Source organism: Diospyros lotus, chromosome 13, assembly GCF_014633365.1.
Source record: "Diospyros lotus cultivar Yz01 chromosome 13, ASM1463336v1, whole genome shotgun sequence".
In the NCBI taxonomy this organism is placed as follows: Eukaryota; Viridiplantae; Streptophyta; class Magnoliopsida; order Ericales; family Ebenaceae; genus Diospyros; species Diospyros lotus.
In genome coordinates, this window is record NC_068350.1 from 28667465 (window position 1) to 28692841 (window position 25377).

General features: G+C 40.2%; 1 protein-coding gene across 1 annotated transcript; it reads right to left on the bottom strand.

Annotated features, from left to right (window-relative positions):
• Positions 1-1182: 1182 nt before the first annotated feature.
• LOC127787836 (uncharacterized) lies at positions 1183-25135 on the bottom strand. Its single transcript, XM_052315862.1, has 5 exons — positions 24939-25135; positions 13462-13587; positions 12259-12452; positions 11456-11653; positions 1183-1344 (listed from the first exon to the last, which is right to left on the bottom strand). Exons 1-5 carry the CDS (start codon positions 24970-24972, stop codon positions 1273-1275), a joined length of 624 nt encoding a protein of 207 aa, XP_052171822.1. The 5' UTR covers positions 24973-25135; the 3' UTR covers positions 1183-1272.
• Between the last annotated feature and the right edge of the window lie 242 nt (positions 25136-25377).

Consider the following 25377-nt stretch of genomic DNA (forward strand, 5'->3'; position numbering starts at 1 on the left):
AACAAGATATATATAGCGTTCACCAACTACAGTAAACAGCACAACACAAGAAACCCACAGCAATATATATCCCAAAGTAACAGCAGTCAAGCAAGGAATAATAGAGATCCAAACCCGGATTCCAGTGACGGGAACCCCACACAGCAAGTGGCAGAGGGGAGACATCAATGCCCGGCAGACGGCAACCACGACCGGCCGGATCTGGCAGAACAGCAAAAGGAGTTTGCTTTCTGTGACTGACTTTGAGAACGACGATGACTAAGGTTGTGGTGCCTGAAACCAAGACAAGATCTGCCTTTTATAGCAAGGTCAAGGGCACCGAACAGACTTTGCAATCAAACCAGCATTGAACGCTGACATCAATGCCCGTCGCTTGGGGAAGACGAAGCAGCAACAAAAAATTAATAGAGACTGCTTCGGTAACCAGACAGCCACTGGAAGGAGAGGAAATAAAATAAAAGAAAATGTTTTTTTTATTTATTATTTCCTTCTTGTCCGACTAACCAGATGGACGGCGACACGCATGAGGGCCAAGGGGTTCGCCCGCTCACAAAATCTAGGTGCCCCTTAGGGCCAAACCCAAGAGAGAGGGTGGAGTATAAATACCCATTACTAACTCTTTACACAACCAATGTGGGACCAACACCCACACTCACACACTACAAAACACAACAGTTTCAATCAACAAAAGTAACAAGTAAACAGAAGTAAGAACAAGGTGCCATGTATGTTGTGAACTTGGGCCCATAACATATTGAAGATGAGAATGAGTTTTCAAACTGAGGCAGATCAATAAGGTGGCCATTGGATGGTCGCATTCCTTACAGTGGTTGATCACAGAATTCTCATGTGTTATTGGGTTGTAAAATCAATTAGAGAATTAAGAATCTCCTAACTTTTGTAGTTAATTATGTAAAATGTGAGGATGCATGGGACATCTGGTTACAATTTATGTAATTTCCTTTTGTGGTATTCATTGTTTTCAGAGCCAAAAATGAGGAAACTTTGAAAAAGATATTGATATAATTTTCATTTGCGCATGATAACTATTCTTACTTAGAAAAAGATATTATTTGATATAATTTTCATTTGTGCATGATAACTATTCTTGGAACCTGAGATAATCTGTTTGTCAGATTTAATAAATGGGGTCACTTGAAATTTTTTTTATAATAATTTTAAAACTAATCCATCTTAAGTAGTCCATTGAGTTTATAGGGTTCCAGAACCAGAAAACATTTTCCATAACAATAACAAGCCGCAAAGTTCTTGTCATGTTCTTACCTTTTTCATATGGCTTTCCACAGCATCACATGCTTTTAGAAGAACCTCAAGTATGTCTAACTGAAACCAAGCCAAAAGAAAGGAGTAAGGTTTACAGCACCCTAAATATCCACATGTACACAGACCGAATGCAAATATTGATGCTTTCAACCACATACGATATCAATTTTCAGGTTCACATAACCAAAAAAAAAAAAAAATGAACCTAATGCAACAATGTCAACTTTTCTTGAAAATTGAGTAATCCTTTTAACACTTCTAGCATTGAAATATTCCTCATCATAATCAGTGGCAAACCTGGATTAAAGAGAGAGGGTTGCATCAAATGGCCAAGAGTCAACATAAAAATCATAGGATCTTTTAACATAAAGTTTAGGCAAGATACTATTTCGTTAGAGCATAATCTCTAAGCAATGCATTGTATTGCCCCAATTACAGTCAAAGATGAGCCAGTGCTGCTGCATTAGTACCTGAATGTAGTGTTAACTATACAAGAGTTTTCACATTGTCATTGACAAAGGCGAAGAAAGAAATTGTAATGATAAGATCAGCAGAATAAAATCAATATTATTTTGCCTCTTAAGACACAAGAAAGGTTGCTGAGAAGGATAAAATATTGGCTGAGTTAGGATATAAATTTTGGTACTAAAGAAAGCATAGAATGAAGAATGAAATAGGAAATATTATGGAAAAGATGAGGTGGTGGATGTGAAAAGGTTGGGAAATAAGATTTATTGCAATTAAAATTATTCTAGGAGAAAAGAATTTGAACTTTGACAAAAAGATCAGAAATTTTGTCAATACGTATGCACACAAGTTAGATTGAAAGAAGAGTAAAGACAAAATTTGAAATGATTTGAAAGGGTTGTTGCATGAAATTCTTGAAGGAGAAAAGACCATTACAAGAGATGATTTAGATGACCATGCGACTAGAGAAGTGACGGGGTATAGAATGTATGCATGAAGATTTATGACAAGGAAAAAAATAATGAAAGAAAAGCTTTTTTGGATTTTACCAAAGCATATCATCCTAGCTAATACCATGTTTATGAACTAGGATGAACATTTGATTACATAAAAAATTTCTTATCAATTACCCAAATAGACTACTTGGAGAGTGCCTGACCATTTGAAACATGCTTATGATCCTTGACACGACCAAGAAATGAAAGAAGAAGCTAAGTGAAATATATACAATAACAACATATCCAGTCTTTATCCCATTATGTGGGGTCGACTACATAAATTCTAGACTTCCATGTAATTCTGTTTTTTATCATATCTTCATTTAGGCCTGACCCATACACTTCATATTTGTCAAGTCCTTGAATTAGGACTTGGCAAATTCAGTAGTTCCGATCGAGAAAGAGAGGGAAAAGAGAATTAGAATAGAGAGATTAGAAAAGTCGACAGGGAGAATGATTTATTCATCAATCAATCAGTAAAACCCCCATGTGCCGTAGGTCTCCTTATTAATAAGACCTCTAGCTATACAATGGTTCTTCTAATCCTCCTAACCGTCTCTTGAGGCTGTTACAACAGCCTCTCCCGCCTCCTAACTTCCCCCCAACAGTTTAGTAGAGGTAAAGATTATAAAATAACCCCCAGGGTCATGACAATATCAAACTTTAATGTCTCTCCCAAAGTCTTCTTGGGTTTACCTCTCTCTTTTTTTGGCTAATTGTTCCATTTTATCAACTTTTCTCACAAGAGCGTCTCTTGGTTTTCTTCTCACATGACCAAATCATCTTATTCTAGTCTCTCTCATCTTCTTCTCGATTGGCACTACTCCTACCTTATGACGAATAACCTCATTTCTAATTTTATCTTTCTTATATGGTTGCACATCCATCTTAGCATCCTCATCTCCGCTACGCTCGTCTTTTACTCATGCTGGTATTTAACTGCCCAATATTCTAAGTCATACAACAAAACTAGTCTTATAGCTGTTCTATAGAATTTTCCTTTCAATTTTAATGGGATTTTATCATCACATAACACCTCTGATGCATTTCTCCATTTTAGCCAACCTGCCTTAATTCTATACGTGACATCCTCGTGAATTTCTCCATCTTTTTAATCACTAATCCCAAATATCGAAAATGGTCTTTTCTTTGTATGATTTGGTCTTCCAATTTTATTATAACATCACTCACTCTTGCATTCTTACTAAATTTATATTCCATATATTCTATTTTCCTTTTACTTAATTTAAATCCCTTAGATTCTAAATTGTTTCTCCACAATTCAAGCTCAGTGTTCACTTCCTCTTTTGTTTCATCCACCAACACTATGTCATCTGCAAATAGCATACACCATGGCACCTCTGTCTGAATGTGTTTAGTAAATTCATCCATTAATAAAGCAAATAAGTATGGACTTAGTGCAAAACCTAGATGCAGTCCTATTGTAATTTTAAACAGTTCAGTATTCCCTCCACATGTTCTGACCCTTGTCCCTGCATCGTGATACATGTCTTTAAGGGCTTGTATATAGGCTATTCGGACTCATTTCTTCTCTAAAACCCTCCATAATATTTCTTTAGGAACCCTATCATTAGCCTTTTCTAGATTTATAAACACCATATGCAGGTCCTTCTGATAATCCCGATACCTTTCCATTAGGCGACTCAGTAGGTATATAGCTTCTATTGTTGACTTACCAGGCATGAAACCAAACTGATTTTCTAAGACATCTATTTCTTTTCTGAGCCTCTGCTCTATTAAGTGAAATGTATACAACAACATATCCAGCCTTTATCCCACTATGTGGGGTCGGCTACATGAATTCTAGACTTCCATGTATTTCTATCTTTTGTTATATCTTCATTGAGATCCATACACTTCATATCAAACTTTAATGTCTCCCTCAAAGTCTTCTATTAAGTAAAATGTATAACAAACAAAAATCAAAAGGTGCTAGAAAGTGAAGGGACAATCACCAAAAGATGAAAGGAGTACTTTTCAAAATTATTCAATGAACGTAGAGAAACAAATATTACAATGGGATATTTTGGAAATACTGTAGAAGATAGGAATTGCATGTTCAATAGATGTATTTGTCCAAACAAACATGAAATAAACTATGAAGAAGATAAAAAAAGGTAAGGTAGTTCAACCGAATAACATTCCAATAGAAGGATGAAATACACGAAAGAAGGGATTTTATGGTAAGAAAAATTATTAACATGATCCTTAAATGAATAGGATGCTTGATTAGTGAAAAAAAGTGTCTCCCATGTTAATTATAAGAATAAAAGAGAGGTTCAAAGTTGTAAAAATTATAAAACAATCAAAGTAATGAGCCATATTATGAAATTTTAGGAAAGGATGATTGAACAAAGATTACGAAAAAGAGCATTTTAGTACCGATTTGGAAGAATAAAGAAGATGTTCGAAGTTGCGGAAATTACAAAGCATAATTAAGCCAAGTTAAGAAAAGAAATCAGTCTCCTAAAACTAATTTAGTTTTATGTCTACTAGGTCAATGATGGGAACCTATCTACTTATTAAGGCATCACCAGAAAGGCTCACAGATAAACAGATGAATTTGCATAGAATGCTTATGGATTTTAAAAAAACAGTTATGAAGTCCCCTAAATAAGTCTTTTGGAGGATTTTGGTGGGATTCAAGAAAACTGATAGGATTCCGATTAAGTAAGGAAATCATTGCTGGTATTTTAACTCTAGATTACAAGGAAAAATGTAAACAAAGGAAAAGAATGGGTATTTGAGAGGCCCAGAACTCTCCTGTAAAGACTGCTTCAATTTCTTCACACCTTTCTCTCTCTTCTATTCCCTATTTATAGGTTGTTATTCTCCCTCCATAATCGCATCTGGTTATGCACATGCTGGTTTGTTACTAGCCAAGTTTCGATTCTACCCTTGGTGCACATGCTGGCTGTTACACAAACCTAACTGTGTTACCATCCTGCCCTTGACTCCTGGACTGCCTTTGGTAGGTCCGCAAAACTGGATGCCTATCATTATTCTCCTCCCCAACTTTCACCTTGTCCTCAAGGTGGAAAGTGGGAAATTGCTGTTGAATTAGGTTATAGGACTCCCAAGTAGCTTCCAACGACGGTAACTCCTTCCATTGAATTAGAACATCCAATCCACGTAAATTACTTCCTATTCTTGGTCGGACTACCAATACCGCCTATGGCTCCACCAACATCTCTAAATCTGGACTTAGTTGATTGGGAATCTCCACAGTGGCTTTCGAGGCCCTTTGGACTCACGTAGTTGGGACACAGGGAAGACGGGGTGAATGTTGCAATGTGACAACAACGTTAACTTGTAGGCTACAGGCCCTACCTCCTTTTCAATTTCGAATGGATCATAAAATTTAGGAGTCAACTTCTCATTTGAACAGGCAACCAATGTTTTTTTGCGATAAGGCCTTAGCTTCAAGTAGACTACGTCCCCTACCTTGTACTTCACCTCTCTTCTTTTCATATCTACCCCCTTCTTCATTACCGCTTGGGCTCTTAGTAGTTGTGCCTTAAGTTCCTCCAAAATTTGATCTCTTTTAATCAACTGTTGCTCAACCACCGAAACTGGAGTGGATCCCCTTTCAACCCGCAATATTGTTGGTGGTTCTCGCACATACACTGCCTGGAATGGGGTTATCCTCGAGGTTGTGTGGTATGAAGTGTTATACCATAGTTCAGCCCAAGGCAACCACATATACCAAGCTTTAGGTTTGGAGGAAGCAAAACAACGCAGGTATGTTTCCAGGGTCCTATTAAGTACCTCTGTTTGGCCATCTATTTGCAGGTGGTAAGTTGTGCTGCGGTGGAGCTTGGAGGCAAAACAATTTCTCCCAAAATCTGCTCCTGAAAATCTTATCCCTATCTGATACAATAGATCGTGGTAGACTATGAAGCCTCACAACTTCTTTGATAAAAACCTCTGCCACCTCTCCTACTGTAAATGGATGCTTAAGTCTAATAAAATGTCCATACTTACTAAGTCTATCCACCACCACCAAAATAGAGTCCATTTTGCCCGACCTTGGTAAGCCCTTAATGAAGTCCATAGCAATATCATTCCAAATTTGATTTGGGATAGGAAGGGGCTGCAAGAGTCCTCCTAGCTTTAGGGCCAGATATTTGTTTTGCTGGCAAACATCACAGTTACTCACATACCGGTGGCTGTCATGCTTCATCCTGGCCAATAGACATTAGCTGCAATCATTTTGTAAATTTTCAAAAATCCTGAGTGTCCTCCCACACTTCCATTGTGTCCCTCATGTAGTAGCAGTGGAATGAGAGAAGATCCCCTTGGTAGGTACAACCGACCCTTGTAAAGAAGGTGGTTGTCCACCAATTGGAAATTAGGTCAGGAGGAAGGATCAAATTGGAGGTCCCTAACAACCCCTTGCAACCTTTCATCTTTTTCTACTTCACGAGCCAATTGATCCAGTTGGAGCACCTTAGGAACTGTCAAGGCTAATAGGGTTGCAGAGTGGCTGATTCAGGACAGGCCATCTGCTGCCTTATTCCAATCCGGGGCAGTATTGTATCTCAAACTGAAATCCCATTAATTTCACCATCCACTTCTGATATTCTGGACTCACCAACCGTTGCTCCATCAGGAATTTGAGACTCTTCTGATCAGTTCGAACCACAAACTTCCTTCCCAACAAGTAATGTCTCCATTTTTGCATCGCAAACACGATGGCCATCAATTCTCGTTCATAAGCCGATTTCCTCCTCCCTAACTGACTAAAAGCATGACTGAAATAAACAATAGGTCTGTGATCTTGCATTAATACTACCCCCATACTGTGTCCCGACACATCCGTTTCAACTACAAATAGCTTGCCAAAATCCAACAAGGCTAAAATTGGTAGCGACACCATTGCAACCTTAAGCCTTTGGAGGGTTTGCTCGACTGTCTCATCCCAGAAAAAATTGTTCTTTTGTAGTCACTCTGTGAGAGATCATGCCTACCTGTCATAGTCCTTAACAAATCGTCTATAATACCCCGTGAGCCAGAGAAAACCTCTCAATTCCTTCAACGTTGCAGGAGTGGACCAATCTAACATAGCTTTCACCTTGCTACAATCAGCTGAAACCCCCTATTGTGATATGATGTGACCAAAATATTCAATTTCTAGCTGTCCGAACAAGCACTTATTCCTATTCACAAATAACTGGTTATCTGCTAGCACTCTCAAAACACAACATAAATGTTGTGCATATTGCTTAAAATCCTTGCTAAAAACTAGTATATCATCAAAAAATATTAACACAAAACGCCTTAATTGCTCCCTAAAAATGTCATTCATCAACGATTGAAACGTGGTTGGCGTGTTCGACAACCCGAACGACATAACAAGAAACTTGTAATGGCCTTCATGCATCCTGAAGGCAGTCTTCAGAACATCCTCAGCCTTGACTCGAATCTGATGATAACTAGACTTAAGATCGAGTTTGGAGAAAACCGTGGCCCCATGTAGCTCATCCAACAACTCCTCTATTACTGGAATTAGAAATTTGTCGGCCACTGTCACCTTCTTCAAAGCCCTATAGTCCACACAAAAACGCCACCCCCCATCCTTCTTCTTGACAAGCAACACCGGACTAGAAAAAGGGCTGGAACTCAATTGTATAATCCCGACGGCTAACATTTCACCTACCATTTTCTCAATCTCATTTTTCTGAAGGTAAGGGTAACAATAGGGCCGTACACTAACTGGTACAGTGCCTGGGAGTAGATTGATTGCATGGTTTTTTTTCCTGGAAGGAGGCAGCCTTTTCGGTGTTGTAAACACCCCTTCAAACTCAGCCAACACCTCCTTTAGGAACAAAGGAACTTCTGCCTGACATTCATTGAATTCTACTGCCATCATTCCTAGTTCTAGCAGCATTCCTTCTCCATTCTCCTTAAAGGCCTTCATCATAGCCTTCAAGGATACCAAAGTTTTGCTCAAGCTAGGGTCTCCCTGCAAAGTCACGACCAATCCCCCAACCTAAAACTTCATAGTTAAGGCCTTCCAATCCACGCTCATCTTTCCCACGGCAGCTAACCACTTCATCCCAAGGATTACATCAGAGCTACCCAATTCCAAGGGCAAAAAGTCTTCAACAATTCCCCCATTTTTGTTCATTTTTCATCTCCAATGTTTTGTTCTTGATTCTATTCCATCAAATCCATCTGATTGTCAATCCACTCCTAGGCTAAACCCTAGGTACATGACACCCTTGACTTTTCTCAGCCAAGCCTTAGCCCCGAAGCACTTGAGACTAAGCATTTATGACAAGGAGCTGATTGCAGTGTTAATGGCAGTAGACAAGTGGAGATATTATCTAGAAGGGAACCGGTTTGTGATAAAGACTGACCATGAGAGCCTCAAATTCCTATTGCAACAAAGGCTGCACGCTCAATTATAGAAAAAAAGAGTTTCTAAGCTGCTAGGGATGGATTACACCATACAGGACAAAAAGGGGAAAGAAAACACCGTGGCAGATATACCATTAAGGAGGAGAAAGTGAGTTACCAAGCTATCTCTTCTATGGTGCCTGATTGGGTGAAGGAGATAACAGTAAGTTATGAACAAACTGCATGGCATGGGATCTTGTGACTCAACTAGCACAAAATAGGAGAAGATGAACAGCTCAAAAGGACCCTGCAATCTTTGCACAACTCACCCATAGGAGGTCATTAGGGCTTAAATGTCACTTATCACAATGTAAGGCAATTGTTTTACTGGATTGGACAGAAGAGGCATGTAACCAAATATGTGTTGGAATGCCCGGTCTGTCAACTTTGTAAGCATGAGTAGGTTCCGTATCCAAGCCTATTGTAGCCACTCGACATTCCAGATCAAGCGTGATCGCAAATCTCTATAGATTTCGTGGAAGGTTTGCCTAAATTAGAAGGGAAGAGTGTCGTGTTAGTGGTAGTCGACAAACTAACTAAATTTGGTCATTTCATAAGTATGGCTTATCCCTTTACAGCCCCTGAGGTAGCAAGGTTGTTGTTAGATTATGTGGTGAAAATACATGGGTTGCCTCTGTCCATCATCCCAAACAGGAACAAAATATTCACCAACAACTTTTGGAAAGAGCTATTCAAACAATTCGGAATAGGGTTGCACATGTCAACGACATATCCGAAATTGACGGACAAACCAAAAGAGTGAACCAATGCCTAGAGACTTACCTTAGATGCATCTGCTTTTCTAAGCCCAGGAGTTGGAACAGGTGGCTACCACTAGCCCAATGGTGGTATAATTCAAACTTCCACCAACCCTTAAAGAGATCCCCATTTGAGGCCCTCTTTAGATATAAGCCACCCTTAATTCTTGCTATCATGCAATATTAAAGAACTGAAATGGCAACAGATTAGTACTTGCAACAAAGACAAGAAGCATTAAAGGTAATAAAGAAGAAGTTAACAGTAGCATAGAACTGGATGAAACAAATGACAGATAGGCGAAGGAGTGAGAGAACTTTCGAGATGGGAGACATAGTTTATTTAAAGGTTAAAAGATTTCAGTAACAACTTTTTTCTACAACCCCTAGATCAAAGTTCAGTCCCAAGTATTATGGATTATTTCCTACCATAGCCAAGGTTGGGAAGGTGGCATACAAGCTGCAATTATCGGAAGGAGTGATGATCCACCTCGTTTTTCATGTTTCACTGTTAAAAAGTCCATGAGGCCTACTGAATTAACTAGCTTGGACCTACCTCCTATGGAAGAAGATTCATCAACAAGAGTGGAGCCGCTTTCAGTGCCAGAGAAGAGAGTCATCCATCAAAATTCCATACCTCTCACCCAAGTCTTGGTGTAGTGGAGTCACCTGAACCCTAATCGCACAACTTGGGAATATCTGCCTAATCTTCTCAAACAATTCCCCCAAGTTGCCCAACTTTTGTAATTCCTTGAGGACAAGAAATGTTTCACGGGGGGAGTATTTCTCACATTCCTAAGCGTAGGATAGTAAATTTAATTTTCCTTTATGATATGAGGGTTGTACTTAGTTGGTTAGGAGCAGCCATGCCTTACGAAGTGTACATTCTCGATTGGTTACTCCCCAGCTGTAGGCTATATATAAGGCCATAGCCAGATATTGCAAGGCATGTGATGAATGAGATATCATCTTTTCTCTCTCCATTCTGTTATCTTCTCTCTCTCTCGTATCTTCTCTTTTTCTCTCTCTTTCGTATCTTCTATCCTCCTAAATTCTTCTCCAATTCTTGAATATACCTTCTCAAACCCTTGTCAAATCTGGGGATTTGACACCTATCTTCGAAGAAACCCTAGGTCAAGTCCAAGTTGCTGACACAATCTAACCACTTCTCAAGGTAAGAGATTTGCCACGCGAACATCAAATGTCTTCTTGCAAGCAATAAAATGGGCCATCTTTGAAAATCAATCCACCACAACCAAGATGGAATTAACACCCCTAGTAGTCCACGGTGAAACCCAATACAGAGTCCATGCTTACATCAATCCATGGGGCCATAGGGACTGGTAAAGGAGTATATAGACCTGTATTTGTTGTTGCCCCTTCAAAACTTGGCAGGTGCAACAATTGAGTGACATAATTATACACATCCCAACTAGTGGAAGGCAAAAATTACCTTCAGCCACTAAAAGACACCCTAGAACTTACACCAAAATATAACACATACCCCCCCCCCCCCCCCCCCCCCCCCGCAAAAAAAAAAAAAAAAAAGAGGCTAGAATTACCAAAATACCCCTAACACCCAATTAGAAAGAACAAAAAACACATGGAAAACAGAATTATGTACAGGTTTTCATCAAGTGATCTATACAAGTCTACACCTACCACAACACATTTTAGAGCAGGTCACCGTGCATTTTCATACAAATTCCACATATGGAGGTAACTAGAATTTCAAGTATGATAAGTCTCCCCTACAAGGTGGTTTGATCCATCAAAGAACAATGATGGCATGTTGATCACCACATACCCCTATGCTACTATCCTATAAAATATAATGCAGGGCTTTAATAAGTATCAAAACTAGGAAATTCAAGCAAGATAGAGGAAAAGCATTCTTCTAAAGATAGAAGTGGATCATAGAAGTTTTCTCAATTTTGGATATATGAATGATTACAAATAATGAGATCCACCCCAGAAGAACAAAATAGACAAGTTGAAAGTTCAATTACAAGTATGGCTGATAGTTACCTTTGTATCAGGATCTTTCAACTTTAACAGAACTTCAGCAATAGCATCACGACAAATGTCACACTTATCCCCAGACAGTGGCCAGGAAGTGACTAACTTTTGTTTACAAAGATTAACTTTTTGGCAGAAATCTTCAGGTTTGACTGATTCAACCTCTTGGAAGAAAAGGGGAATATAATAGTCCACCAACGCAATGCACTGCAAGATATCATTACAGATGCAAGTTAATAACATGTTTTCCAGCAATAAAAGGAAACAAACTCCAGCGTAAATATCCAGGAGCTTCAAACTAGACAAGATGCTTTAGCATCTTCTACACATGGCAAATTCAATATCCTACAGGTATACTACACTTATCCTACAGGTTCCTTACCTAGAATACACTTATCCTACAGGTATACTTCACAATTTTGATTGTGGAACACCTAAAATCAATGCTTATTGAGATGTATTTATTTAATAGACTTTAAATTGTCATCATTCATGCAACATATCTAAACGACATGGGCCAGGAAACTGATCTGTTTTAAATGCCTAGTCACCATGAAAAAGAAGGGAGTGATTCAACATACTATTAACTGCTGAAAATTCAAATAAGCCAACTAGTAACTGCTCAAATCATGTGGCTTCAGATGTTTTCAGTTGGCTATCATCAGAAAATATCTAATGACTACCTAGAGCAGGTATTATCAAATCCTAAAAGTATTCTCAAGTCTGAAATTATGCCTGACATTGCCTACAGCTTAGGAATGTGGAGAACAAAAAGGATTATTAAGTTCAACTGCAACACTACACAGACTCACATGTCGCTCAAAATGGTGTAACTGAGAGCAGGCCTTGTGAAGTATGTCAATGATCTGTGTCTGAGTATTGTTTTCCTCAAGGTAATCAACTGCCTGTGTAGCAAACTCTTCACACAATGTGCACAAATTTTTATTTCTGCTAACTTTGGAATCTTTTGCTCCAACTTCAGACTCCTTGCAATGTATCTGCAAAACTGATGCCAGAAACACTAAATTGATATACATTAAATATCACAAGCATCTTCATGTTAACAACCCTTTCCACACAATGCCTAGAAAATTTAGCAACCTCAAAGTTCCTCTATTGTGAAACCATTTTCAGTATTCAACATTTTTGTTAGAGTATCTCACAGCTTACCACTCTATTCTCTCAACCCAACCAGCTTCCTACCACAAGAATATATTGATAACAAAGAACAGAAAAGAGAACAACACAACCACACGAGACAACAGCAAGATTTATCCTGGTTCGGTCTTGAAATCCAAGACCTACATCCAGACTGCTTAGGAGCCACTGAAATCCACTATCTTGAAGTCACCAAGGATGATTACAATGAGAACTTAATCCCTCCCGCCCATATACACTGAAAGCTATAGGGATTATAGGAAATACAAGCTAGAACCAGCCACTCCCAATCTCTCGCACTCAATCCCAACTTAAGACAGTAAATCTGAAACAATCCTTCATGATTGCTGGCACACTAAGACTCTCTATATCTCAAACCTATCCACGACCCCTATTTATAGGATATAGGGGTGGTTGAGCACAAGGAATAAAACTAACTAACAGCCTAACCGAATAACTAACACATAAAGCTGGCAGCCTTCTTCTAGAAACAGACCTTCTAGAAGAACAATTAAATCTAACACTAAATCAGGAATTAAAAATATGCAGCAATACAAAAAATACATGATTACATTTAATCTAATCTAATACAAATGTTACAACAATTTTTAATGGACAAATCTGGTAGGCATGCAAGTTAAGGATTTGCTGTCCCAAAAATTTATAAACAATTAGAATAAACAAGAAAATAATAAGAAATATGATTTGGATAATTTGCAAAACATGCAGACTTACACATTTTAGCAGCTGGGAAAACAAGGCCTGACTTGGGAACAAACAATAGACAAGCGTATGTCTGGAAGACACATAACCTCACAATAGTAGAATATTGAAAAAGATATTGACAAAATTACTACCTGAAACATCAGATGTCATGCTTTCTCCACTAGATAGACCATTAGTCAGTAATTCTCTGGCATTGCAGGCCCAGCTGGCACTGAGAACCAAAGCAACTAAGAGTGGAACTGTCTTAACCATGGTGCCTGAAGTGAAAGCAACTTGATTCAACCAAAAGAAGATTATGATTCGTGTTTTGGGGGGTGGGGGGGATAAAGATTATCCGATCAGCAACATATCAAACTGAGATTGCCCATCAGAAACATATCAAACTTGTTAAGGCACTAATAACAGAATATCAAGTCTCATAACTGGTTATGTCTTAGATGGACTTGCCATTAATACAAGGAGTAAACGAACAAAACATGCAAATCATCGTGTATTTTTTAACAGCATGAACTAATCCTAATGATACAAATATAAAGAAGTTGGTAAAGGCCAAATCACAAAAAGTAACTTCATCATTTATCTGTTTAAACCTCATTAAAAGATGGTTGCAAAGTAGATAGGACCTAGTAATCTTCATATTTCTGCATCAGCCTAATTAGACGTGATTCCTAGGTTGGAGCAAACACTTAATGGACTTGAAATTTATTGGGTATTTGATCATGAAATAGTCTTATGCTGCCCTAAAATGCTTCTTTCTTGGCAAGAGCAATCTGGCCTGTTAATTTTTTAGCTTGTTTAATATATATAAAAGTAAAAACCATCCCAAAATGCAGAGAAATGAGAAACAAAAATAATAAATTAAAGGGTTCAAAAAGTGCTAAATCTGGAGGAAAGTGAAGTAGTGATCCTAGCTGAAAGAAAAAAAATAAATTAAGTAAAGGTGATCCTAGCTGAAAGGAGGCTGCAAAGAGTGCTAAATCAAAGGAAAGTTGGTAGTTGGCTGGGTTGTGCTGAAAAGAGTTTATTCTCATTGAATAAAATCTGAGAGGGAGTTGAGATGTTGAAAAGAAGAGAAATCAGCTGAATAAAGCTGAGGGAGGCTGATATGTGGTTTGGGTTTGGGTTCATATGCTTAACTCACTAGCCATTGAGGTTTGGGTTTATTCTCAATGGGCCCTTCATCTCAACTCGCTAGCCATTGAGGTTTGGGTTCATATGCTAATATGTGGTTTATCCTTATATCCGGACCTTTGGCCCAACTAATCCCCGTGAGCACAAGCAAACCACCTCCTTCACATGACCCAAGCAAAGCTCCAGCACGTGGCAACCAGAGCTCAGCATCAGCCACAAAGGGCACACAATGCCAACACAAGCCGCACCACACAGTGTGATGAGCAAAGCTTTGCATCAACCACACGCGACGTGAAGGGTCACACAGACCCCAGCACGCATTGTGGCAAGTGTGTCCCCCCCCCCCCCCCCCCCCCCCCCCAAAAGAATCCAGCTAGAAAATGCCTTCTGCATGCAGTCAGCAAGACTCAAACCTACACCAAGCAACCCCAAGATCATAGCAAGGACTAGCCTGGACAACCCGGGCTTAATATGTGGTCTATCATCCTATACAATTATTGATGCTTGGATATAAGTTGCACGGGATTATGTATGAGAGGCATGTGATTGAGTGATTTAGATAACAAGGCCGCTAAATAAATGAATAATGCGTGCCTAATAGAAGATAAATGAACCTCAATGTTAGTAAGGCCTTAAGGGAGGCTATGTGAAGATAAAAATGGACCAAAGAGTGAATTAGTGACATGACAGTGGATAAGGCAAATAGTCGACCGAGGAATTGACTATGATATCCAGAGAGCTAAGGAGCTTAATCGTCATGACAATAATTAACTAATGGGTTAACTAGGGGTGGTCCAAAAACAAGGTAAGTTAGTTGAGGGAAGTCCAAACAAAGTGTGCTTGGATCATTTAATGTGATAGTTGACAATCCAAAATAGAATGTTTGGACAATTGACTAAAGCAAGTGACAATCAACTCTCCAAGACAATGTAGTGATGCCAATTGTGAGGTCAACAATAAACTAACAAGTTAACTAGGGTGAACTTGAAGGCTAAAACAAAGATGATTAATGACCAAAAACCTAATGTAATGGATTGACTTGGGTGAACTTGAAGGTTAAAACAAAGATGTAACATATGGAATTAAGAGATAACACCTTAATTGACCCAAGTGGCTTAGTAAGAAAAAGAGACCATAGTTTGTTCTTGTCTCGAGTACACATTGATAGCAGAAGAGCAAGGGTCAGGGTTCCCAACTCCATTTTCCATTGTGAATCATCTATGTGGACAATGACATCCAACTAAGTCATGAGAATGAGAAATAGGGTTTAAGAGTTAAATGGTATTAGAGTATTGGAAGAGAAATAAATTAAACTTGTAACCCCATGGGCTTATTAATAAGAAATTAAATTGAACTTTTGGGACATGCCATACAAATAACTCATATATTTGCTCCCTACCCAATCATTGAATAATCTTATAGCCAACTAAGTAAAAAAAGGTCAATTTTCTAACAAAGACGAATTTGAAATCCTGTGCCCACTCCATTCCTAGAAGAGAAAGATTCAACCAAAACCACCTCTTTGTCCATAGGAAACAAAAATGGATTTGAGAACTTCTCAATCAATGACCTATGACTGCACCAACTAGCCAACCAAAATCTAACCATTGAAGAGTAATCCCCTAACTTGAACTCTCATAGGGGGAGAGGTTATACTATGGATGGTCCAACCTCCTAACTCATCAATAAAGTACAAAGCGCAGTTTCAATGATTTTTCTTAACGAGTGAATTGCAAACGAGAAACTAAAAGCATGCAATTTTTTTGTTAAGTGCAAGGCGAATTTAAGCGTGCTAATTTTTTTTTTTATTTACACTATTTTTCAATTAAAAAAGTTGTTACTATGTACCTTAATACGCCAAAACACACCAATTTATTATATAGTGGACAAGAGGGTTATCTACAAGCATGGGCCCCCTATCACCCAAGTGCTGGTGAAGTGGTCCAATCTCCACCCAAACAATAATACATGAGAATATGTGCCTGACCTACTCAGACAATTCCCTCAAGCTACTAGCCTTCTTAGCATTTATTGATAACAAGAAATTTTTGTATTCGTGTCACGACCGAAGATGACACTAGAGAAACTTCCTTAACACAAGTATTAAGGAGAATTGCTAGCGTTGAGAACAAAGAGTTTGGAGGGGAAAGTTAGAGCAATAGAGAGAGAGAAAGAGAGAGAGAGAGGGGCTAGAAGACAGATGGAAAACAGAATGTGATATTCTTCATTGATACCTTCTTACGGTAGCCTCACTACTGATATAGTGGCAAGGCAGCGGACGTCGGGAATCCTTTTCCCAATGGCTGTAACCATAAGTTCTGTCCTATTCGACCTCTCCCACGTGGAGAATCTTTGGCTAACAAACTTAGCACTAGAAATTACAATAAACCCATAGTAGAAAGTAAAACAAAGGAATTACACTGCAATGACAAAAAATTAAAATATGTGGCTGCTCTGCTGCTGAGGGACGGCCGTGACAATTTCCCTCCCCTTCAACCGATTTCTTTTCCTCAAGAAATGCTAAGGAGATTGGCAGATCGAGGAAATTGCCTTAGGAGATCGAGTAAATATTCCCAGGTGCTGCAATCTGAAGTACTGCCACGCCACTTGACTAGCACCTGGATGAGCGGAGCCCCTTGTTTGTACACCACCCTCCTCTAGATTATAGCCTCTGGTTCCATTACCCCGACAGCTTCTTTAGGGAATGTAGGGAGGGCCCTGCTCACCGGCTGGCTTCCCACGGATTTCTTGAGGAGAGAGACATGAAAGACTGGATGGATTTGAGTTCCTTCCGGTAAATTCAGGCGGTATGCCACCTGTCCTATCTTGGCTTCTATGGTGAACGGACCGAAATATTTGGGACTAAGTTTAGTCACCTTTCCCTTAGTAATGGCCTTGAGATAGGGGTACCGCAGCCTCAAATACACCTTATCCCCCGCAGCAAACTCCCTTACACTTTTCTTGCGATCGGCTACTTGCTTCATCATGTTCCTAGCTGAGGCCAACTCCTGCTTAAGTTGTTGGGTGACCTGCCTTTGCTGCTGAAGGTATTCTTCTATCGTAGCTACACTGGATCCCCCCTCTACAGCTGGTAAAGTTGGTGGTGGGTACCCGAATAGAGCTTCAAATGGTGACATTTTGATAGAAGAATGATAGTTGGTGTTATACCACCATTGAGCTAGGGACAACCACCGATGCCACTCCTTGGGTTGTAAGAGGCAAACACACCTCAAGTAGGTTTCTAAACTTTGATTTACCCTCTTGGTTTGCCCGTCTAATTGGGAGTGGTAGGCTGTAGACATGCTCAGCTTAGTTCCCAATGCCTTCATGAGTTCCTGCCACATTAGACTGGTGAAGATCCGATCCCGATCCCAATGTGAGACAATGTATTTGGGAGTCCCATGCAGCTTTACCACCCGATCAAGGAAGGCCCTAGCTACATCTTGAGCAGTATACGGATGAGTTAGCCCTATGAAGTGAGCAAACTTAGTCAACCGGTCCACCACGACCATTATGCTATCTCTTCCCTCCGACCTCGGTAGGCCTTCCACAAAATCCATTGACACGTTAGTCCAGGCTTGGTCCGGAACAGGTAACGGTTGTAGTAACCCCGAGTAGGCGGTGTTCTTAGTCTTGCACCTCTTGCAGGTATCACAAGAGAGTACATATCTTCGCATCTCAGCCTTCATCCCTGGCCAATGGAATACCCTCTTAACCCGTACATAAGTCTTTTGCGTGCCTGAATGCCCTCCTAGCGGTGACTCATGCAAGGATTGCATGATCTTGTTCTTGAGCCCGATATTATTTCCAATCACCAACCTTCCGTGACAGCCTCAACACTCCTCCACTTAACGTATATTCCTCCCCCTCCTGTGTTCCCACAACCAGCTTTTCTATTATCCCCTTCAATTTTTCATCCCTTTCGTAGCTATCAATTACCTCATTGTACCATTCCGGCACCACCTGGGAGATTGCCGCGACACTTCCCTCTTCGTGGCACCTTGACAGTGCGTCCGCCGCGATATTTTCCTTCCCTTTTCGATACTGTATGGTATAGTCCAGCCCCATTAGTTTAGACATTCCTTTCTTTTACAGCTGGGTGTGAAGTTTCTGTTGTAGTAGAAACTTGAGGCTTTCATGGTCGGTTTTTATGATGAATCTGCCCGCTTCCAGATAATGCCTCCATTTGTCAACCGTCATCAAAACAGCTATAAATTCTTTCTCATATATGCTGAGCCCCGAATGTTTGGGGCTTAGGGCCTTACTCAAGAAAGCTAGTGGTCTCCCTTCCTGAGCTAACACTGCTCCAACACCAGTGCCACTTGCATCCGTTTCTAAAATGAATGGTTTGTTTTAGTCCGGTAACCCCAAGGCCGGCACCTTACTCATGGCTCCTTTCAGTTTAGTGAATGCTTCTTCTGCCAATGGTCCCCATTCAAAACTTCCCTTCTTTAGTAATTGCGTCAGGGGCTTGCTGATGGCCCCATATCCCTCCACAAATCGCCGGTAGTACCCCGTAAGGCCCAGAAATCCCCTTAGGGCCTTCACTGACTTGGGCCTCGGCCAAGACTCCATCGCCTCTAGTTTCCTTGGATATGTGCTGACCTCTCCCTTGGATATGATGTGGCCTAAATATTCAACTTGCTCTTGACCAAAAGCACACTTAGACTCCTTAATAAAAAGCTGGTTAGATCTGAGGATATCAAAAGTGGTCTTTAGGTGAGATAGGTGCTGATCAAAGGTAGGACTATAGATGAGGATGTCGTCAAAGAATACAAGTATAAACTTGCGGAGGTGAGGCTCAAATATACGGTTCATGAGGGATTGAAAGGTGGCAGGGGCGTTAGTAAGCCCGAAGGGCATCACTAAGAATTCAAAATGTCCATGATGGGTTCTAAAGGTTGTTTTAGGGATGTCTTCTGGTTTCATTCGGATTTGGTGATAGCCCGAACGAAGATCCAGCTTAGAAAAGAATTGAGCATTGTGTAATTCGTCTAAAAGATCCTCAACAAGTGGAATTGGAAACTTATCTTTGACCGTTAAGGCGTTTAGTTGGAGGTAATCCACACAAAACTGCCATGTTCCATCCTTCTTTTTCACTAACAAAATCGGAGAGGCAAAAGGGCTTTGGCTGGGACGAATTATGGCTTGTTGGAGCATTGCCTTGACCATCCTTTCTATTTCATTCTTTTGGGCAGGAGGGTAACGATAAGACCGAATATTAACGGGTTCAATGTTAGGTTTTAGGTTGATGGTATGGTCTTGAGCTCGGGTAGGAGGAAGGGTAGAAGGTTCTAGGAATAGATCCTCATATTCTAACAGCAAGGTATTAAGAAGGTCTGAGTATGATACCTGGTCAGTTTGTTCGCAAGGGGAGCTAACTGTCAATAACACCTTCCCGTGCACCTCCCGTTCCCCTCTGTTTTCTTCGATGGCCACTATGGAGAATAGGTGTGCCAAGTGGTTCCACCTTCCTATGAACAATTTCTGCAGCCTTTTTCCACTGATCATTTTACAGCTACCCGTTTCCTTCCCTCCTGTTAGCATCATCCTCCTCCCTTCTTTCTCAAATGAGACCTCCATTTTGTTAAAATCAAAGCCTATGGGACTCACCCCTTTCATCCAGTCCACACCGAGTACAACGTCACAGCCCCCGAGTTGTAAGAGTCTTAGATCAGCCTCAAACATTTCACCTTGCATTTCCCAGCTAAAGCCATTACAAGCTGACTTGCTCAACACCAAATCCCCATTTGCCACTGTCACACTCAGGGGTGGCGTCTCCGTGAGAGAGCATTCAAGTCTCTTGGCTGTGCTTCCATCGAGGAAGCTGTGGGTACTCCCACTGTCGATAAGAATCATCAAGCTACACCCATTTGATTGGCCTTCCACCTTCATAATCTTATTATTAGCTACCCCCTTCAAAGCATGAATGGAAATCTCTCCATTGTCCTCCTTGTCGTCCTCCTTGAGGTTTAAGTCCCCGGTCCCTCCTTGATCCTCTCCTTCGCCTCCATCTAGTAAAAGGATTTGCCTTCTACACTAGTGTCCAGGGTAATATTTGTCTCCACAACGGAAACAGAGGCCTGTTAGCCTCCTCTGCTCCCTCAGTTGTTCCCCATATGGAGCTGAGTTTGATCCTCCCACGTGTTTTCCCTTCACTAACTCCTTATTGTAGCTCTTTCCTCCAATATTGGATGTGCCCAGACCCACCCCTCTCTGTTGTTGCCTCCGCTTCTTCATCATCGCCTCCACCAGGGTCTCTTGCAAACGGGCACTCTCCGAAGCTTGTTCCACTGTTCTTGGCCTCATCATTTTCACCATTGGCCGCAACTCCTCGCTAAGACCGCTCATGAAGCTGGATACGAAATAAGCTTCCGAGAGGTGGGGGTTGTGGCGAATCATGAATGACCTCAACTCCTCAAACTTTTGCAGATAGGATTCAACACTTCCCACCTGCTTGAGTTTGTTGAATTCTTCTATAGTATCCATCATGCTTCTTTCTCCAAACCTCTAGCACAACTTCTCCGAGAACTCCTCCCATGTACACTCCCTCCTTACACTCAGGCACCCTTGGAACCATGCGTCCACTACTTCATTGAAATAAGCAGTGGCCAGTGGTACCCTTTGCGCTTGTGGTATATTGTACCAGCTAAACAGCCTCTCACATTTTCTTACCCACCAACACGGATTGAGCCCCTCAAACATCGAAATCTCCATCCAAGGCATTGGATACCCTGGTTGATGATGATTGGGAGGCTCCACCCTGTCTCTCCCCAGCATCCTCTCCAGCTCCTCTTCCGGGTTTATCTCCAGTTCGGATGTTCCAATTCCTCGATCCATTCTATGGTCTTGTAGAATGGGCTCATTTCTCTCCCAAGGGGGAAAGTCTGGTGCCATCCTGACCGAATTCTGATGGGTAAACATCACCATGAACTGCTGCATCTGAGCTCCCAGTTCGTCTCGTACTCTCGCGATTGAAGAATCCAACCTTCGCTCCAATCCTTCCATGGAACTCTCCAGCTTGCGGTCCATAGCTATGATTGCCTCATGATTTCGGGTAGCTCCTAGCTCCGGTTGATCGGTTCGGTTCTGAAAATCCGCCATCGTCGATTGCACTTGTTGAAGCTGTGTCTCCAGACCCTTCATGCGAGTACCATCCGCCATTGTTACCGATACTACAAGTGTTAGCCGAGAATCGGTTGCTCTGATACCAATTAATGTCACGGCCGAAGATGACACTAGAGAAACTTCCTTAACACAAGTATTAAGGAGAATTGCTAGCGTTGAGAACAGAGAGTTTGGAGGGGAAAGTTAGAGCAATAGAGAGAGAGAAAGAGAGAGAGAAGGGCTAGAAGACAGATGGAAAACAAAATGTGATAGTCTTCATTGATACCTTCTTACGGTAGCCTCACTACTGATATAGTGGCAAGGCATCGGACGTCGGGAATCCTTTTCCCAACGGCTGTAACCATAAGTTTTGTCCTATTCGACCTCTCCCACGTGGAGAATCTTTGGCTAACAAACTTAGCACTAGAAATTACAATAAACCCACAATAGAAAGTAAAACAAAGGAATTACACTACAATGACAAAAAATTAAAATATGCGGCTGCTCTGCTGCTGAGGGACAGCCGTGACAATTCGTCATGTACCTATTGCTTGTATAGACAGTACACGTGAGGATAGTTATAACTAATGTCGGGTTGTAGTTAGAGAGAAGCTATATACAATTGTACTTCTATTTTGGTGGGACTGGTGCCCTGGGATCAGTATATAAACAAGTTGATCCCACCCATTCAAGGCATCTAGAAATTACAATTGAAGTATTTTGAACTCTCTCTCTCTCTCTCGATTCTTCTCTATTTCCTTCTTTATTCTCCCTAACTTTTGTTAGTGTTAGTGCAAAAATGTTAGATTTACATTACATGGAATATATGTAAGTGGCACTAAATGATGTAATCTTGTTCATATATATATATAAGGTCATATCTTCATTCATTCTCTCCGTCTTTTTTAATGAATTAGTCCCTAGATTTCTTGGTAGAGATCTTATTCTTAAGTATTAAGAATATGTAACAAAGATCTTTAATTCAAGATTTCTTAAAGGAATTATCGGTTCTCAAATTTATCAGAAAAGGAATATGGTTTGTCGATCATGAACCGACACATGAGCTACTACCATTGTTCAGCATGAGATGGAGTGGTGAGTCACGTACCACATTGCATGAAATGCATATAGTAGACATGTGGGTAGGTGTTGGTTAAACATCTATTGAATGTGACACCTACAATAGATCACATGGTTGTAAGGATTAATAATCTATTGTTAGTTTTCGATTGTGTATTTGGTCCTTTAACTAGAAGCGACAAAGTTGTCTTATGCACTGGTGTTAGAGATTTGCTATTAAGCGGAACCATCCGAAGTAAGAGGTGAGAATGCTTTTTATGTGGTCTCTGGGCAGGTGGTGTATGGAGCCATGAGATGGGGATGAACATCCTATGTGGTCTAAGTTGGTTGTGATAGGAAATTCCTTAGCCAGGGTGAGCATGATTGGAAAGGTGTTTCCAATGTCAAAAAAGTTTCAAATGCTACCTCGACCACGCTGTACTAGATTTGGCATAGTTATCGAGTCCTATGAGTTTAATCAGTCCATGACTCTCACTCGGTCAAGATGTTAGTCAGTGGAAGGACTAGTGCACGATAATCTAGAAACCTTAATAGGTTCATATAGAGTCAGACTTCATTACTGTTAGGATCATCCTGAGTCCTGCTTAGAGAATAGTGTTATTAAAGGCCCAAGGCACAAAAAGATGTTGAAGCCTATGACACAAGGCGAGGCGTGGGCCTGATGAAACTAGGCACATGCTAACTAAAAAAAAGTGAAAAATATCCTAGTTGAAGAATAAGATATAAAATAGATCATAACTCTTAATAACATATTCTCAAACATATTATCAAGAAAATTAAAAAATTCAGCATATATTAATGAAAAGAACAATAAAAAATGCCAAAAGATACAATTTAAAAGTCTTTAAGTCAACTTAAATTAAATCTTAAATAATTTATAGGTCTTAAATCTTAATTAAAATTAACTAATTACACATTTTAAATAATCTAAAAATCATCCTCATCACTAAACAGTAAAAAATTAAATAAACTAATAAACAATAAAATAAAAAGCCTAAAAACCAGTTAAAAAGGTCTAGGCGCGCCTAAGCCCAAGGTGCCTTGGGCCTAAGCGCACCTAGTTGGTGTGCGCCCGCCTGGAAGCATTCCAGACGCCCAAGGTGTGCATTTAATAACACTACAAGAGGATACTCAAGATCTTTCAGGAACAAAGAAGGAAGTTAGGACTATGCTTTAAATGTGGAGACAAATTCAGTCCCGGCCACCAATGTGGAAGATTGCTACTGCACATGGAAGGATGAGAAGAAGGAAAGGGAGAAGGTGAAAACAAGGTTGTTCTCCAAGAAGAAACCGGAGGCTGCAACATGAAGGCCGAAGAAGCTAGGCAGAAATTATTACAGCAAGAGATTCTTGAGGCATAGCTACACTCGATTCAAGCTGTCAAGTTTAAGGACAGAAATAAGACGGAGGAAGAACATTCAACGGCAGCGAACACTGCTACTCTTCAATTGCTCCATTAAGAAGCGCAAGGGAGACAAGAAGAAAGAAGGATAAATAAGGCAGTAAAGACTGGTATCAGTTGATCCCAATCCGTAGCCAGCTTTGACCCTTCTTGGGGACAAGAAGTTGTTCAAGAGGGGGGGTTTTGTCACGACCCTAGGATAGTAAAAGGGTAATACTGTAATTGGGTTGCATATTGTTGTAATTCGGTTAGATCATACTGTTGTAAGTCAGTTAGTTGCCCTGGCTGTTGCTTTGTTTGTTGAGCTTCAGTTACAATAACTGAAGAACAACCAGGTATGCCTATAAAAGGCTAGTTGTAAGGGATGGGCAGGCATTCAGACAATTGAAGATTCAATCTTTCCCTCTTTCCCAATTCTCTCTCATTTTCTCTCTCGATTTTCTTCTCAACTCTCCCTCTCTGCTTTCAATTTACTGAAACAACCGTTGTCGGATCCAAGCAGAGTTTTGACTTAAACCTTCTTTTTTATGTATGAATCAAAATATACTAACAGCAACATGCCTAATCAGAGGACAAGTAAGGCCTAATTTGAAGATTGAACTTACAGATCTATTTTTCCCCTTTTTTAATCTTTTCTTCTTTTTTCATCATTAGCTGATTGCTCTGGGCCGATATTGAGTTTGACAAAATTAAAACCCTTCAACCTAATGGTCTATCGAATCATCTACCACACAATGATCAAGCCTAAACAAGCAATTCCATTACAGACTTACCCAGAAACATCTACGCACATATCTATACATATAAATAAAAAATAAGTACATAATATATCAGAAGAAGAGAAGAGACAGTCAAAACCCAACAACACAATCAAATGCAAGAATATACCGTCTCTGGGGGTTTTTGGGAATGCCATACGCATTGTTATGGAGGGTGTCAGAATGGGGAGACGATGGAGGGGCAGTGCACTGTTTCTTACTTACAGGTGATGGGCTATCAGTTCGAGGAGCAACGAAGAATTTTCTTTTACGATAAAGAAACGGAACAAACCCGAAGGGTTGTTGGTGGGTTCCTATTGGAATCTCAATAAGTCGGAAGCTTTGTTTCTATGCTGGGTAGTGGGTCCATACTTTTTAATTCTCTTTTAAATTTAATAATATTGAAACTCAAATCTGGTACTGGGACTTTGAGACCCACATTTTTTAATAAAAAAAATAAAAGAAACCCAACACAACAACTACCATGCATTACAATATAATAATACTAGATCCTTAATTAGTGTTTCACCTTTTCCAAGTAATAAGATTTAAATAAAAAAAGAAGAGCC

Coding starts and splice junctions, on each gene's coding strand:
- LOC127787836 (XM_052315862.1), bottom strand. CDS start 24,972: ATGCGTATGGCATTCCCAAAAACCCCCAGAGACG. Junction 12,453..13,461: donor CATGACATCTGATGTTTCAG/GTAGTAATTTTG, acceptor TTCTGGCATCAG/TTTTGCAGATACATTGCAAG. Junction 1,345..11,455: donor TGAAAGATCCTGATACAAAG/GTAACTATCAGC, acceptor GCTTGGTTTCAG/TTAGACATACTTGAGGTTCT.